Consider the following 18122-nt stretch of genomic DNA (forward strand, 5'->3'; position numbering starts at 1 on the left):
ACATGAAAGCTGCGCTGTGATTGGTTGTTATATTTTATACTGCTAAGGTAACATGAAAGCTGCGCTGTGATTGGTTGTTATATATTATACCACTGAGGTAACATGAAAGCTGCGCTGTGATTGGTTGTTATCTAGATATATAAAAACGAATGAATGAATGTCTGTCTTCGCAGCAACGCGCGACGGGTAAGCTAGTTAGATATAAAAAATATGATGGCTAGCATCTATTGCATTGCTTTTTTAGGTAACTGTGATATTCGGTCATGTGGCTCCTCCTGCTGGTGTTCGTGGGTCTCCTTCTCCTGTACAGATGGTACAGACAGAGTCACATCCTGGAGAATCTCTCTGATAAATATGTCTTCATTACCGGATGTGATAGCGGATTTGGGAATCTGTTGGCCAAACAACTGGACAAACGTGGAATGAAAGTGCTGGCAGCGTGCCTAACGGAGAAAGGGGCCGAAAACCTGAAGAAGGAGGCATCAAGTCGACTGCAAACTGTAATGTTAGATGTTACAGACAGTGAAAGTGTGAGCTCAGCTGCCAAGTGGGCCACTGATATTGTTGGAGATGCAGGTAAGATAAAACAATACTTCACATATAAATAGCAAAACAAACACTTGCCTGTCAAGGCGCTAACTAAACAGTAGTTCTCTCACTTAGGCCTCATGCCCATGGCCGTGGTTGACTCCGCTAGCAGAATATTCCTAATAGCTGCAGCATAACGCCGTAGATTTAAAACACGGCAGAAATCCGGCCATGGGCATTAGTCCTTACTAGTAACATGCAGCAATGGTCAACAAGCAGCAGAAGTCCACCAGGGTAGATGTGCTCCTTCCAGACTCTGACTGCCTGAACCTGTAGCCTTTTATGTCCCAGTGATTTACCTCAGTGGACCCAGCCGAGCTCACTGGGATCCAGAAGGAAGACCTAGACCTAAGGAGTTTTATCTTACCCAGGCTAAGCATTTGTGTGAAATGTACACACATTTCGGTACTTTTTTTTATTTTTTTTTTTTTTTTAGCACATGTCTACATATCTTTATCCCTCCCCCCCCCCTTCCTTCTCCAGACCAGAGAGCTGGGCAGTTTTAGCCACCATGCAGTGCACCCTAGATAGCACATCGGCATTACCCTGAGATTTGCAGCGTCTGTACTCAAGGGCAAAATTAAAGTTCTGTAATGACAAGAACCATCTTATCACCCTTGTGTTTTTCTCTGTTTTGCTTCATCCAGGTTCAGGGAGCATGGTCAGAAATCAACCTAAATTTTCTACCCAGGAGATAATCTTTTAATGCCTCCAGTGCCCACTTAACTGCTGAATACTCCCATTCCACGTCCATGATGGCATAATTTTTCTCGGCAGGGAACAACTTCCAACTTAAAGGGGTTGTCCCGCGGCAGCAAGTGGGTCTATACACTTCTGTATGGCCATATTAATGCACTTTGTAATATACATTGTGCATTAATTATGAGCCATACAGAAGTTATCAAAAGTTTTATACTTACCTGCTCTGTTGCTGGCGTCCTCGTCTCCATGGTGCCGACTAATTTTCGGCCTCTGATGGCCAAATTAGCCGCGCTTGCGCAGTCCGGGTCTTCTGCTGTCTTCAATGGGGCCGCTCGTGCAGAATGCCGGCTCCGTGTAGCTCCGCCCCGTCACGTGCCGATTCCAGCCAATCAGGAGGCTGGAATCGGCAATGGACCGCACAGAAGAGCTGCGGTCCACGGAGGGAACAGACCCCGGCGGCCATCTTCAGCAGGTGAGTATGAAGACGCCGGACCGCCGGGATTCAGGTAAGCGCTGTGCGGTTTGTTTTTTTTAACCCCTGCATCGGGGTTGTCTCGCGCCGAACGGGGGGGGGGGGGGGGGGGGGGGGGGTTAAAAAAAAAAAAACAGTTTCGGCGCGGGACAACCCCTTTAAGTACATCATTGGATGTTCTTCACCATTTATCGATTGTGATAACACTGCACCCAAACCTGTGTCAGAAGCATCTGTCTGCATAATAAACTCTTCAGTGAAGTCAGGGGTGATTTAGTACTGGCTGTTGGCACAAAGCAGACTTCAGGCTCTTAAAAGTTTCCTCTGCCTCTGGAGTCCACGTTAGCATCACTGACTTCTGACCTTTTAGTCAAGTCAGTCAATGGTGCAGCTACGAAAGCAAAATTTGTCATAATTCTGCGATGATGCCCAGAAAAGCTCTGACCTGTTTGTTAGTCAAAGGTCTAGCCCAACTCTGTATGGTATCCACATTATTGACCCGTGGTTTGATTACACATCTGCCAATGATGTAGCCAAGGTCTGAATGGCATATTTGCGTATTGGAACAAACAATCTGGGGTGGCAAACGTGGTTTTCTCTTTGGCTCTATCCGTCAAATTTATTTGCCAGTACCCTTTAGTAAGATCAAGGGTGGTAATGTATCTGGTATTGCCTAATCTCTCACTCAGCTCATTCACCCATGGCTTGTGGTAAGCATCGAGCTTGGAGATTTTTTTTTTTTTTTTTAGCTTTCTGAAATCATTACAGGACCTACAAGTGCTATTTGGTTTGGGAATCAAAACAATGGGGTTTGACCACGTACTCTTTGGCTCCTCAATTACTCCTAGCTCAAGCATGCAATTGACCTCGGCAGAGATTGCTTCTCTACGCACTTCCGGTATCCTGTATGGTTTTAGGTTTACTTTCATACCAGGCTCAGTTATGTTATGCCTAATTACTCTGTAGAAACTCTTTGGCCTTTTGTTGTTGTTGGTCCACTGAGAGTAAATCTCCTATTCTAGCTGTGGAAAAAGGTTGATACACATTTTCCTCCCTAACACCTGAGGCACCGAATGGTTCCCCTATACTTCCAGAGCTTAATTAAATTAACATGGTAGATGTGGTAAGGCTTTCTTCTCCCTGGTTGGTGTACTTTATAATTTATGTCTCCAACCCTCTACTATTTCATAGGGACCTTGCCACTTGGCGAGAAATTTGCTTTCCTCTGCAGGTACCAAGACCAGGACTCGGTCCCCAAGGTCAAAATGTCTAACCTTGGCAGACCAATTATACACTCTGTTCTTGGCCTTTTGTGTCTTCTGCAGGTGTTCCCTGACAATAGGCATTATAGTAGCAATGCAGTCCTGCATCTGTGCCACATGCATAATACTCTTGTAGGGAGTTGACTGTTTCCCATGTCTCTATGGCTATGTCTAGCAGCCCCTTTGGGTGACGACCAACTCAAAGGGAGAGAACCCGGTAAGCGCCTGTGGTGCTTCTCTAATAGAAAACATTAGGTATGATAACAGATGGTCCCAGTTATGACCATCTTTGACTACTATTCTCTTTACCATTTGCTTTAGAGTCTTGTTAAATCTCTCCACTAATCAATCTGTCTGAGAGTGGTACACAGAGATGCATATATGCTTGATTTGAAAGGAGCTCTTTAGGAATCCCTGTCCTAGAAAACATAAGGGACAACTCCTGTGCAATACTTTTGGTGGTAATATTTTTTATTTTTTTTTGAAGGGACAGTTTCAGGATATCATGTAGCATAATTTAGCACCACCAGGAAATATTGATGTCCTCTTGCTGATTTGATAATGGGACCCACAAGATCCATCCCACTTCTTCTTTCAAATAGCACCTCGATAATAGGGAGGGTAATTAATGGGCTGTGAAAATGTAAGACTGGGGCGGTCCTCTGACACATTGGGCAAAATTTAAAATATTCCTTTATTTCTTTGTATATAGCTGGCCAGTAGGACCTTTTGTAGGACTCTGTTCTGGGTTGTATCAATCTCCAAGTGTCTCCCCCCCAAATACATGACTATGCACTGGTATCCAGGACCTTCTGTCTATATGACCTGGGTACGACCAGTTGTTCAACTACTTGCTCATCAATTTTAGTTTCTTATATATATGACTAGCTGATATACCTGGCGTCGCCCGAGTTAATTTGATACAGGTGTTTACGTGTTTGCACAGAAAATTTTATGACGTCAGGGTTACTTTAGAGTAACTGAGGAATAATATTTGTATACACATAGAGGAGAGTTAGATTCTCCTCAGGCAGCATGTGTACAGATGTACCTCTGCAGAATATGCCACCCCTCCCACTCTCCTCATTTAGGACCTAAAGAATACTTGCATCAAATTTCACGCTTGTCCGACACTGAGAAGTAACATTACATAGGGGTGCACATACTTTTGCAATTAGCATTGAATAATCGAATTGTGACCCCTTTACTTTTCCTATTTAGGACCTAAAGAACAGTTGTGCCAAATTTCATGTTTGCACGACACCAGGAAGTTAGAGAATTAGATTAGGTACATTTACACAGGGGTGCTAATACTTTTGCCCTTGGCAGGGAATTTTCGAGTTGTGATCCCTTTCCTTTTCCTATTTAGGACCTAAAGAATGCTCCTGCCAAATTTGATGTTTGGACGACATCGGGAAGTTAGAGAATTAGTGGCGAGTCACTCAGTGAGGGAAGGCTTTCAATATAAAATATATATACTGTCATGGAAAAGTGGGGAAACCACTGGTTGGCACCTCGTTCTTGTGGCACACCGTTCATGACCATAATATTCTCTCTGGTATTTGCGAGAGTGGAATCCCTCAAATGTGCAGTCCCAAAGTTTTCCTGTGAAACATCTCGTTCAGACATACCCTGAGCTGGAGAAAGATCCTCAACGTCTACAGCCAAGACATGCAATGGAAAGTTAACACATTTCTTCTCAATGTCTGCAATTTTGCTGCTTTCAGCATAAGGCAAATTATCAGTAGTTATCATATTATGCTGTTTAGATTTAGGCAATACTTTTACCCGAAAGTCCAAAAACAATGGGAAATCGCACCCCCATATCACACTGCATTACTTTTTTTTACCTTGCCTACTTCGTAGGACGAAGTTAGAATCCTAGAATGGTAGAGTTGGAAGGGACCTCCAGGGTCATCGGGTCAAACCCTCTGCTCAGTGCAGGATTCATTAAATCATCCCAGACAGATATCTGTCCAGCCTTTGTTTGAACACTTCGATTGAAGGAGAACTCACCACCTCCCATGGTAACCTGTCCCACTCATTGATCACCCTCACTGTCAGTTTTTCTTCTAATATCTAATTTGTATCTCCTCCCTTTCAGTTTCATCACATTGCTTGTGCAAATGAGAATAGGGCTGACCCCTCTGCACTGTGACAGCCCTTCAGATATTTGTAGAGAGCTATTAAGTCTACTCTCAGTCTTCTATTTTGCAAGCTAAACCTTCCCAGATCCTTTAACCGTTCCTCATAGGACATGATTTGCAGACTGCTCACCATCTTAGTAACTCTTCTCTGAACATGCTCCAATTTGTCTGTCTTTTTTTAAAGTGGGGTGCCCAGAACTGGTCACAGTATTCTAGATGAGGTCTGATTAAGGAAGAGTAGAGGGGGATAATGACCTCACGTGATCTAGACTCTATGCTTCTCTTAATACATCACAGAATTGTGTTTGCCTTCTTGGCTGCTGCATCACATTGTTGACTCATGTTCAGTCTATGATCTATTAGTATACCCAAGTCTTTTTCACATGTGCTGCTGGTTAGCCTAATCCCTCCCATCTGTATGTGTTTTTTGTTTGTTTTTTTTCTTGCCCAGAAGTAGGACTTTGCATTTCTCCTTGTTAAATATCATTCAGTTAGTCACTGCCCGCTGTTCAAGCTTTCCTAGATCTTTTTGAACTCTGTCTCTCTCTGTCTCTGTCCAAGGCTCAGTTTTGTCATTTTTATAAATGATCTGGAGGAGGGAATTGATAGGAAACTGGTCAAATTTGCCAACGACACAAAGCTAGGAGGGATAGCCATTTATGACCACTCATCGAGTAGGATCACTCACCCAGTTGTGAATCTACCTAACAGTTGCCTTGGTCATTTTTTTCAATAAGTATGGTATTAGATACTTTGTCAAATGCTTGACTAAAGTCAAGAAATACTAGATCCACTGCGTTTCCCTGATCAACCCAGTTAATATCTCAGAAATGGTAATGCACTGGAAACTAATAAATGTATCTATGACTTCATCATAGCTGCTCACATGTAACTGTGTCATCTGCTTGTATCACTATAAAATTAGGTGACAGAACTTATACCAAAACTCCGAGAACCTGATTGGGTACAGACAGGAGACACATGGATAACTAAAAAAACAGGGCCACAGGGCATGATCTCCAAGCTGTATAGGGCAATAAGAAACATGAGAGAGCAAGATGACTTAGACCTGGGGATTGGAAAATGGGCCCTGGATAACCCAGACTTCACCTCAGCACTGATAATGCAATCACTGACCTCAGCACACAGATACCTACCATCAGCAAGGTTTCTGGAGGTGAGGCTACAAATCGCCCATAGGTCATACATAACCCCAAGCAGGGGATTCCATATAGGAATCTATGCCACTTCAAAATGCTTCAATTGTCAGGCACCTCATGCAAACCTATATCACAGCTTGTGGACATGCCCCGTAATACAGGCTTTCTGGACACGAATAAGGGAATACATAAAAACACACCTGACGAACTTCTGCCCACAAGAACCAACATGGGCAATATTTGGGTACTTGGACCCTGAAACATATCGGTGCTCAAGAGGCGTTAGGAAATTACTACACTGGCGGGTCTGAAAGCCATCCTACAAACATGGATTCAACCAACAGGGCCCCCATTCAGGCTGTTCCTGGACAAACTAGCGTTCCTGTTCCAGATGGACTGGGCGGAGACATCACTTTTCAAGGAAAAGATGGTACAAGCCTTCTTTGAAACTTGGGGGAGCTTTATTAAACTACTACCACAAAGGGTAAAAGACAAACTAAGAGACTGCTTCTATTACACTTGTTGGTTCCAGGAACAAATGATAACAGGGGACATACCCATTTAGGGTGATACATTTAGGTCGTGCCGTAGCCATGTGGGGACTCCACGATGAAGATCTTCAAAGGTACAGGTCAGTAGACCAAAAAATATCTGTGGTCATAATGGGTCAAGACTTTGATTTAATGTACGTAACTTATTTTAATGTTTCGTTTGTTATGTTTAATATAAATAATATAAACATCCATGTAAAGAGAAGATATCCAGCAAATTACTGTAATGTCAAGTGTTTGTCCTGACCTGTTCAATAAAGACAAAGTTTAAAAAAAAAAAAAAAAAAATTAGGTGACAGACTTCCTTTAACCATCATCTTTTTATTTTTCAGGTTTATGGGGTCTTGTGAACAATGCTGGTATTGCAGCTCCAGTGTCTCCTAACGCATGGCAAACCAAAGCACATTTTGCTAAGGTGCTGAATGTAAATTTACTGGGTCCCTTTGATGTGACAGTGAACTTTCTGCCTCTCATAATAAAAGCAAGAGGACGAATTGTAAATGTTTCAAGTTGTTTTGGAAGACTGGCTGTTGTTGGAGGAGGATATTGTCCATCTAAGTTTGGAGTTGAAGCCTTGTCTGATAGTCTCAGGTAAGGGTCTAGTACATTCTAGCTTTTCAAAGTGAAAAAGTGAAACGGATCTGATTGTTCTCAGTTAGAAAAACCAAGTAATCTTGGTAGATATAATACCTTTTTATTGGCTAACAAAAATACATGATGTTTATGCAAGCTTTCAAACCTACTTCGGGTTCTTCCTCAGGCTTAGGGCTTATTCAGACGACCGTATATCGGCCGTGAATTCACGCCGGCTGATATACGGCATCCCGCTCTGCAGGGTGCAGGGGGAGGAGGCTGGAAGAGTCGGGAGCAGTGCACTGAGCTCCCCCCCCCCCCCCCCCCCCTGCAGAGAGGGACACCATATATCGGCCGTTGTGAATATGCTGCCGATATACGGTCGTCTGAATAAGCCCTTATGGAATAGATCTGAACATGCATCTATATATACCTACATATGAAAAGGCACAGACGTGTGATTATTTGCTCTTAAAAAAAATACCAGAACAGGATGAGTACAGGAGTAAATACTTAATTAGTCCACCAATAAGGATGTGAAAGTTTTATGGTCTCTGAATTGGTGTTATCTATGTTAAAGATTTCTCTTACTTCCCAGTTATGCCTGAACCCTCTTGAAAAATGTAGGCCTCTGTTGAAAGTGTCAAAGGTGGTTATAAATTTGTACTCCAAAGTTTTTCTATGGCTTTGTGATTTGAAATGGCCTTTTAATATAGTGACTTTCATATGTTCTACGTTGTGTCCATGACTAGAAAAATTCTCCACCACAGGTAATTCCGCCTTTCTTTAATTGTGTGGTGATTAGAGAAGAGCGAGCATACTCGCTAAGGCAAATTACTCGAGCGAGTAGTGCCTTATTCGAGTACCTGCCCGATCGTCTCCAAAGATTCGGCTGCCGACGCGGGTGAGAGGTGAGATGCGGCGGTGAGCGGGGGGGAGAGAGGGAGAGAGAGAGATCTCTTCCCTCCCCGCCCCCCACCGGCAGCCGAATCTTTAGAGAGGAGCGGGCAGGTACTCTAATAAGGCACTACTCGCTCGAGCAGTTTGCCTTAGGGAGTATGCTCACTCATCTCTAGTGGTGATGAGATCTCATCCTTATGTTTCATGAATGGGTGAGTGAGAGCTGCCTCTGATTGGTGAGGGCTATGACCAACCAGAGGCAGCAAATCCCCACCTGCTGAATACTACAGAGAGCAGTTCAGGAGAACTGCGGGCTGGACGCGGCTGAACTCCGGCTGCAGAAAAAAGGTGAGTATACATTTTTTATTTTTACACTTTTGCGGGATGCTTTTCAGGGAAAGGCTTATATTTTAAGCCCTTCCCCGAAAATTCATACAGCGTTTGCCGGTAGCCCATTGCTTTCAATGGAGCCAGCTGTATTGTCGACTCCATGGAATTCAATGGGCGAACATCGTTCTCCTCTGCCACAGCTGTGACAGAGGATAGCGGGCAGCGCTCTTTGATCGGGCCCTTTTGCTGAAAACCCTGCTAGGTGCAGATTTTTCAGCGAATCGTCGGCCCCGGTCACGCGATTTGCGGATCCGCATCTGTTATGCGATCCGCAAATCGTGGGAAAAAACGCCCGTGTGACTTTGGCCTCACACAGGAAAAATACCATGAAATTGTGACTTTGTATCTTGTTTGCTTTGCATTATGCAAACCAAAATGCTGTCTTCCCTTTTTAAATAAAATCTCACAATCCTGTGGTCTCAATAAGTCCAAACTTTGTTTGGAGCTGCACCACTATTCTTAAGGACTATTCTAAATCATTCCAATTAACATCCTAGTTTATTATTTTTTTTTTTTTTTTTTTATACCGACTACAAATACTGAAAAATCTGGTCTTGCGATGGCTTTTGCTTACACTTGGAAACTTCTGTCTGTGAGGATATAATTTGAGGTAGTTCTCTTATGTTTTGTATCCTCTCTGCAGAAGGGAGCTTCGTGATTTTGGAGTGAAGGTCTCAATAATTGAACCTGGAGCTTTCAAGACACCAATGTGCATGACAGAAACTCATATGAAGCCTGTGGAGCATCTGTGGTCAAATCTTCCGTCACAAATCAAAGATTACTTCGGTGAACAGTACTACCAGAAATGTGAGGCATTCTATTAGAAAAGGCTTTTATGTTATCTATGTCTATAAACTTTCCCTGGCCTACCTTCAGGGCCACGGGCTATGCCTCTTTTTTTGTTTTTGTTCCCCTTAAACTAGGGACACTCGTACATAGGAGAAACCTCTTTGCCTCTGATATTCATTATCCGATAGACCTAGGACCGACTCTTACACGGGTTGGCTCCTAATCGTCCCCTAATATCTATTTAGGAGATGAGGGAAGGGTGTTGTAGGTACTCTTGAGACCATTTCTTAAGGGAACAGGATTGTATTCAGGGGACCCACACAAGCGTCGACTATTCGCCATTAACAACGGCGAATGGCCTTCGGAGTTGGGTGGCCCTGTCTCATGAGACTGCATTACCTGACTGAGTCGGGAACAGTCAGCCTATATGTTTTAGGAATCCTTATCAAATACACATTCCTACACCTTAGGGGGTTTATCGCATTAAAGAGGCTGATTTACCTTTTTTAATTTTGAAACTCAAAGGGTTAGATTACTCACTGTATTGATCTAGTCCTCATTTATATCAGGACTTTACCCGTTACCATTTGTTATACAAGGTCACCACCTTAAAATAATAGTTTTGATCATCTATATCAGGATATCACTATTTTTCATATATAGCTCCTCTTCATCTCCTGAAGATCCACAAAATTTGTGGTGAAACGCGTAGAGATAGAAAACAGTCTAATTCAGAGCTTATATTTTAGGGTTTGGGTTCTGGTACGTTTCTTAACCCAGATCCCTGACCCTCTACTTTTGGTATCTATATTCCACATTTTCTTCCCATCTCATAAATATTCATTATAAGGGAATTATTGTGGCGAAACTATGAATTGGGGTGCTATCTGACCCAGGGAAGGAACGAATTACGGTTCCCTTTTATTTAAATTGTTCGTTGTTTATTGAACATGGATTGATATTACATCCATATTCGATCCCACAGTATTGCTTTGTGCCTGTAGTGTTCACGTTTTTAGAGTTTTTTTCAATAAAATAATTAATTTTAGAGAGTCTTCTGTGAAAGGGCATATATATTTTTCTAGACTTATTTGCCGCGTTCTGTGATGTCTATAATGTTTACATTAGTTTTACTTGTACACACAGATATCCAGAACCTTATTCATCTGATTGGGACAGGTAGCCCAAAAATCCACTATGTCACGGACTGCATGGAGCATGCCCTGACTGCTGTACATCCATGGGCAAGATATTCTCCGGGCCGGGACTGCAAGCTGTATTACATACCAGTGTCTTACCTACCTACTGTCGTATCTGATTATCTGCTCTGTCGATCATCACCTAAACCAGCATACTATCTTAGATAGACTTTTGATATCTCAGTCACGCATGAGATAAAGGTCACCAGTGGGGGAATTTTAGTGGGGAGTAACTTTCATCTCTATTACGTCTAACCTTCATTCTCAACCTTATTGGGTGCCGGGTTGTCTCGCTCCACTGATGTCACCCTGATAATGTGTATAATTGTGATAAATGTTTAGGAAGAATGCCTGCTTTGAATTGATTCATATTCTATATCTGATTGTGCTGCTTGAGTTCTTCTAGGTAGGAATACATCACATCTATATGACGTAGAGATACAACACGTAAATGGAAAAATGAGGTCTGTAATGTGATTGTATGCATGGGCCTGTAAAAGTCTTAAGAGTTTTCTGTTACCCTTGTTGTTCAAAGGGTTAATATAGCTTAAGGCTCTTTTACACGGAATGTATCATTCAAACGAGTGAAATTGAACAATATTCGTTCAGTGTAAACGCAGCCAACGGTCGAATGACGAACGATAAATCTTTCGCTTCTCGTTCATTGATCATTTTTTGCAGCATAAAAATCAGCCCGTTCACTAATCGTTCGCTTTAAATACTGACCGGTCATTGTCACTCGCTTACACAGTGAATGAGAAACGACTGAATGGCTTCTAGTTTGAATGAGTCAACGATGTATCTGCCTGTATAAACAGGCTGCCGCAACAAACTCTGACATCATTCGCTCTTTCAAACAATATATCGTTTGGTGTAAACAGACCCTTAGCGCTTTTTCCCACAAGCAGATGTATGGCGACGGGCTTTTTTTACGTTTGCACGCCTGCTCCGTATAAGTGCCTGAATGGGCGTTTTTCCGCGATCTCGGCCAGCATTTTCTCGTCCATTCACACGAAAAAATACGCCACACCCTGGAAAATCCTCGCTCTGCCAAAAACCTCGGGATGCCTATATAGAGGCACCTGTAAGCTTTTCCTAGCGTTGGATGCTACAAAAATGCCTCCTCCCTTCTCCTTCCCTGCTCCCATAGGAGTTTTTAGGACCCGCCGGTATATATTGGCCAAAAAATAGTTCCAGAACTATCTTTTGGCTGAGCATATATGCGCCGGCTGCGTATGTTATATTTTTCACGCTGCTGGTGTTATTTACGTGCCGTATATTCGCCCATATGAATGGCTTTATTGGAAACTAATGCTTCACATAGGTACTGTATATGTGCCCGGGCGTGAAAATGCGGCGTATATGCGCTCGTGGAAATAAAACCTTAGTCTGAAGCTGTTAAAGCAGCACAGCCCTGACTGAGCTATTCTTATAGTGGAGATGTTTGAACATTTCCTAGAGACCATATTTAGTCATTGTATCCCCATTCCTTTACTCTTCTGAAGTAAGTAACGCATCACATTATGTCATCAGTGTTAGTATTTGTAATGGTTGCTGCATTTAGGGAGTTTGTCTACCATGATTGGACACTACACCTTTCTTTGTCCTGCTTTGGAATATAAATGAAGCTAAAACAGGGCTGTGTTCGAAGAAAGAGCACAGTGGTGACTTCATACAGAAAATGTTTTTCTTGTTTTTTTCCTCTGATGATCATTGTTGATGAATTTGGACACATGAGAGAACTCAGATCCTGGTAGCTTTATTTTAAATTTAAAGAAAAACTCACAGAACTTGCATGGAAAATGACTTGCAGGATGTTGATGTGCTCTGCAATAAGAGTTGAACCTGAGAATATCAGGCACAACTCGCTAAAGTCCATGAAAATACAGCCTCGTAGTACAGTCAAACCTCTAGTTTCGTTGGTAATTAGAGATGAGCGAGCATGCTCGGATAAAGCAGAAACTCGAGCGAGCATCGCTCTTCTCGCGTAACTGCTTACTGGTCCGAGCAGGCTCGAGGGGGCGGCAGGAGGTGGGGAGAGAGATCACTCTCACTTTCCCCGCACCCCCCCATCCCCCGAGCCTGCTCGGACCAGTAAGCAGTTACTCGAGAAGAGCGATGCTCACTTGAGTAACTGCTTCATCCGAGCATGCTCGCTTATCTCTAATGGTAATCCATCCGCAAGCACTCGGCTAAATTTGAAACTAGAGGCAATAAGTTCCATAGGAATCAATGTAAAGCCAATTGATTTGTTCTAGACATTTCAAAAAACACACCAAACCACATTTTTGTACAGTGTTTAGCACTGCTTTTTCATTGCAGCACTAAACGCTGTACAACACTCTCATTCTGCCCTAGCTACACTGCCTGAGAGAGAAAATAAATCAATATACTTAACCTTGCAGGTGTTCCAGGGGCTGCTCTCTGGAGCTCCGTACAGGTTTGCCAGGCTGGTAAAGCCACTTGCTAGTTACGGGGGATTGAAATCACAGCTAGCGTTGGAATAATCCACTCACAGAAATTAATCTATGAATGGCTGTGATTGGAGCAATCCATGAATGGCTGTGACGTCAGCAGGGACGTCACATGGACTGGCGGCCACCGGCGAACTAAGAAGCAGCTGTCGAAAGAGGCAGAATTCTTTCAAGAAAAATCAGCGAAACTGGAAACCAGTGAAAGGAGAAGGAGACGAAAGAGGTATGACTGTTCTATTATAAAATCCTATACCCAGAAGAAAAACTTGGATTTTGGGACAGACTGCAGATTAGATAATCCATAAAATAGTTAATCATAACACTGTGTCTTATATATTATGGCGCTATTTTGACATAATATACTTTTATTTTAGCAATATAATCTGTCGGTCTTCAAGGATTTTTGCTATGGCGTGCTATGATTTCTATGTATGTCTGTGAGGGAAGACTGTGCTCTATATAAGGCCAACATCATAAGTAGAAAATAGAACCAATTTATTTCAATGGCTTTGTACATACTTCCATAATTTGCATGCATATTTCGGCCAGACAAAAAAAACCCATAGACCATTATTCTACTTCCCCCTCGTCATCCTGACAGCATACACCTGGAGGTTGTCCGCTGGACACCTGTTGGGACAGGAAGCGGAAAATACAAAAGATAACTCCCACCACCGACTCACCAGTGTCTTCCTGTCCCTACAGGACAGTCCAAGCGGAGCCTCCAGGTGTATGCTGGAGGTGAATGAAGAAAGAAGACTCCCATGCAGCCTGTCTGCCCGTGGGGGGACGACTCTCTGTTCGGGCTGGCAGGGCTTGCACGGTTCCCCCTGTGGGAAAATCCTCCCCCAGTACGCTGCCCAGAGGTTAGTCATACTGGTAGAAGCAGCCCGGTACCTGGAGGGCTTGGAACGCCGGCGTCTCCAGCGGGGATCCAGCACAGCAAGACAGGTATGCCAGCGTTGATGGAGGTGCTCGGGTGCAGGTCCGGTCGGCGTCCCTGTGTATGCGGCGTATCCCCCGGGTCCGGCGCGGCGGCGTGACGTCAGCGTGGCCACGACACGGGGGGGCCTCGCTTAAAGGAGGCGTGTCGGCGCCAAATTTGAAAATTTAAAAGCTGGATTCTAGAGATGAGCGAACGTACTCGGTAAGGCTGATTTCGCAATCGAGCACCGTGATTTTCGAGTACTTCACTAATCGGGTGAAAAGTACTCAGGGGTGCTGTGGGTGAGCCTGGGGTTGCAGAGGGGAGTGGGGGGGAGAGGGAGAGAGAGAAATCTCCCACCTGTTCCGCGCTGCTACCCCCCCCCCCCCCCCCCCGCATCACCACGCCTCCCCCGCCCCACAGCGCCCCCGAGTACTTTCCACCCGAGTAGTGAAGTACTCGAAAATCGCGGTGCTCGATTGCGAAATCGGCCTTACCGAGTACGTTCGCTCATCTCTACAGTGGATTCCCCTGCATGTCTCCTGTCTGCACCTTACTGAAGATGTCAGTCAGAGAGGACGCTGAAAGCAGCCTGCTGGTGAGTAGACCTCTTTTGGGTCTTGTACCGGGGGGAGGAAGGAGAAAAACAAGTATCAAGTGCTGGAAGTCCTTTTTGCTGTCTCCGTCTCTTAGGACAGAGATGCACAAAAGGTTAAAGAGGCCAAAAAGCGAGTGCGCAAATGTCCAGTTTGCTTGCGGCGGCTAGAAGAGGGCCACACCAAGCCACTATGTGCGGGCTGTATGGAGAAAGTGGTCCGTGAAGAGGACTCCTCTGGCATGTCGGACATCCGATCCATGATCCACGAGGAGATTGAAGCCTCTCTCTCATCGCTTTCTCTGCCGCCCCCCCACGAAAAGGGTAAGGCGGACTCGAATGGAGGAGGCGGACTCTGAGGAAGGACTCCTAGAAGATTCTCCCTTAGAATCCATGCCGCCTATGGAGGATGCAAGGAAGTATTTCTTTTCCTTGCACCTGGGTCAGCTGTTAACCGCGGTCCGACGCACCATGCAGGTGGAGGAAGAGGTGCCGCAGCAGCCATCCTTTCAGGATAGCCTGTTCCGGGGGCTCATACCGCAGCCAAAACCGTCATTTCCAGTTAATGACATCTTAAAACAGCTGATCCTGACAGAGTGGAAGCAGGCAGAACAGAAATTCTTCCTGTCCAAAGAATTTAAGGATCGGATGGTCTTCACACCAGAAGAGATCGAGTTCCTGGAAACCGTCCATAGGGTACATCTGGCGGTTGCCAGGGTCTCAAAGAAAGCAGCCCTCCCCTTTGAGGACATTTCCCAACTGCGGGATCCACTAGACACCAGCGTGGATTCTGCAATGAAAAAGGCCTGGGAGACTGCGGCCCTGACCGTTAAAGCCAACATCACTGCCACATCTGTGGCAAGATCTATGACGGTCTGGTTGGACCAACTCCCAGACGTTGATTTCTCAGAGGGGCTCTAGGGAAGACATCTCCAACTGCCTTCCCCTCCTCCAGCAGGCAACCGGCTTCCTGGCAGACGCCTCTGTGGAGTCGGTGAGGTTCGGGGCCTGTTCAGCAGCCCTCTCGAACACAGCCAGGAGGGCCGTCTGGGTTAAGGCCTGGACAGGGGATAACGCTTCGAAGAACAGGCTCTGTTCCCTGCCCTTCCAAGGACACAGAATCTTTGGGCCTTCCTTGGATACACTCCTAGAGAAGGCATCGGATAAGAGCCAGGGACTACCATCGGAGAAATCCTTCAAGCGGCCTTACTCCTCCTACCCTCCTCCCTTTGTTCCCTCTAGAACATACAAGGGGAAAGGGAAAACCGGATGCTGGTCCTATCCCAAAGGCGGAAAGGGTGAGAATCCGCCCTCCAGGATCCTACAAGTAGGGAGTAGGCTGAGGGGGTTCGCCCATAAATGGAGTGAGGTGACCTCCAATAACTGGGCCCTACGCCTAGTCTCGGAAGGCTATAAAATTGAATTTTCCTCCCCGGAGGTTCGTGGTCATCCCCTGCCAGTCACCCTCGTCTGCTCAGGCCCTCCAGTTGGGGGTGCAGGAGCTGTTGTCCCTAGGGGCCATCACTCGGGTTCCCACAGAAGAACTGTTCAAGGGGTGCTACTCCCCCTTGTTTCTCGTCAAAAAACCTAACGGGTCCTATAGAACCATAATTATTCTGAAATTCCTGACTAAATCTATCTCATATCAAAGATTTAAAATGGAATCGGTGCGGTCAGCAATCCCCTTAATTGCAATTAAGTGTCATGGCCACCGTGGACTTAAAGGACGCCTACTACCATGTCCCTATACACGCAGATTCCCAGCAGTTTCTGCGATTTGCCCTGGTGATAGATGGGTCAGTCTCTCACTTCCAATTTACGTGCCTGCCGTTCGGGATTTCCTCTGCACCCCGGGTGTTCTCCAAACTGGTGTTAGAGATGGTGGCGGCACTAACGACTGACAAGGTGTTGATTGTCCCATACCTCGACTATTTCCTAATCGTAGCAGGATCGGCTTCAGAACTCCGGTTCCAGGTCAACCTCCCACTCCGTCTGTTCGAGTCATTAGGCTGGATCATCAACTCCATTAAATCCAGTCTTCTGCCCGAACAAAAGAAAAAATTCCTGGGCGTTATTCTGGACTCACACCGCCAGTGTTCTTCCCTTCCCCTAGAAAGGCAAAAAGCGATCCAGGAGTGTCGGGCACTTTTTCTAACCACCAAAGTCTCCCTTAGGAGAGGCATGAGGGTCCTCGGCCTCATGACATCTTGCATCGGTGTAGTCCCTTGGGCCCAGTCACATTGTAGAACTCTCCAAGACTTTATCCTGAGCAACTGGGATAAATCTCCCGCTTCCCTGGATCGGAGAGTCGTCCTTACCCACAAAATAAAGTCCTCCTTGGAGTGGTGGATGACTATTTCCAACCTTGCCAGAGCCATGGTTTGGTACCCCGCATCCCCAGTATCCATCTTTACTGACGCGAGTGCAACTGGCTGGGGGGCCCACTTAGGCCGTCATTACGTCCAAGGGGGCTGGAATCGGGAGGAAGCTACTCAATCCTCCAACTACAAAGAACTTTGCGCTGTCTGGAAGGCCATTCGGGGTCTCAAGACAGAGATCAGGGGTAGACCCATTAAGATCTTTTCGGATAACATAACAACTGTGTCCCTCATTCGCCACCAGGGATCCACGCGGAACCCCCAACTCCAAGACCTGGCGGCGAAAGTTCTCGGGTGGATAGAGCAGCGGACACCTTCCGTCACAGCATTCCACGTAAGGGGCCCAGAGAACTCCATGGCAAACTATCTCAGCTGCAGGAAGATAGACCCCGGGGAGTGGACTCTACATCCACACGCATTCCAGCTAATTATAGAAAGATGGGGGACACCAAAGGTGGACTTGTTCGCCTCTCGGGAGAACACAAAGTGTCCCCGGTTTTTCTCCAGGGGAGCAGACGAGGGCTCCCTGGGAATAGACGCAGTGTCTCAGGCTTGGGATTGGGACCTTGCATATGCCTTCCCACCTATCCCCCTGATCCCTCTGGTCCTAAGGAAAATTCAGGGGTCCCCAGGCTCCGTTATCCTGGTGGCTTCATTCTGGCCCAAGAGACCCTGGTTCCCGCTCCTGGCCGCTCTCTCGACACAGGATCCTCTACATCTGCTGCAGAGAGACAACCTCCTTCAGCAGGGTCCCCTGATATGCCCAAAGGTCCGACAGTTCAGACTGGCGGCCTGGAAGCTGAGCGGGTAAAATACCTGAGCCAGGGCCTATCAGGGAGGGTGACCACTACTTTATGTGAGAGCCTCAAAAAATCCACCAGAAATATATACTCTAGGGTGTGGGATACCTTCTCTAGGTGGTTGGGGCATAGTATTCATGACCTCCAACAGCCCGACATTAACAAGATATTGGAGTTCCTACAGGATGGATTGGACATGGGGCTAAGACCTGGTACC

At 45.5% G+C, this 18122-nt stretch overlaps 1 protein-coding gene across 1 annotated transcript; it reads left to right on the plus strand.

Moving 5' to 3' along the window:
* The first annotated feature begins 248 nt into the window (after positions 1 to 248).
* LOC136586452 (retinol dehydrogenase 7-like) lies at positions 249 to 10954 on the plus strand. Its single transcript, XM_066584544.1, has 4 exons — positions 249 to 576; positions 7215 to 7473; positions 9389 to 9552; positions 10681 to 10954. The coding sequence occupies exons 1-4, from the start codon at positions 264 to 266 to the stop codon at positions 10899 to 10901; spliced, it is 957 nt and encodes a 318-aa protein (XP_066440641.1). The 5' UTR covers positions 249 to 263; the 3' UTR covers positions 10902 to 10954.
* Positions 10955 to 18122: the final 7168 nt, after the last annotated feature.

This window comes from Eleutherodactylus coqui, chromosome 1 (assembly GCF_035609145.1).
Source record: "Eleutherodactylus coqui strain aEleCoq1 chromosome 1, aEleCoq1.hap1, whole genome shotgun sequence".
Taxonomy (NCBI): domain Eukaryota; kingdom Metazoa; phylum Chordata; class Amphibia; order Anura; family Eleutherodactylidae; genus Eleutherodactylus; species Eleutherodactylus coqui.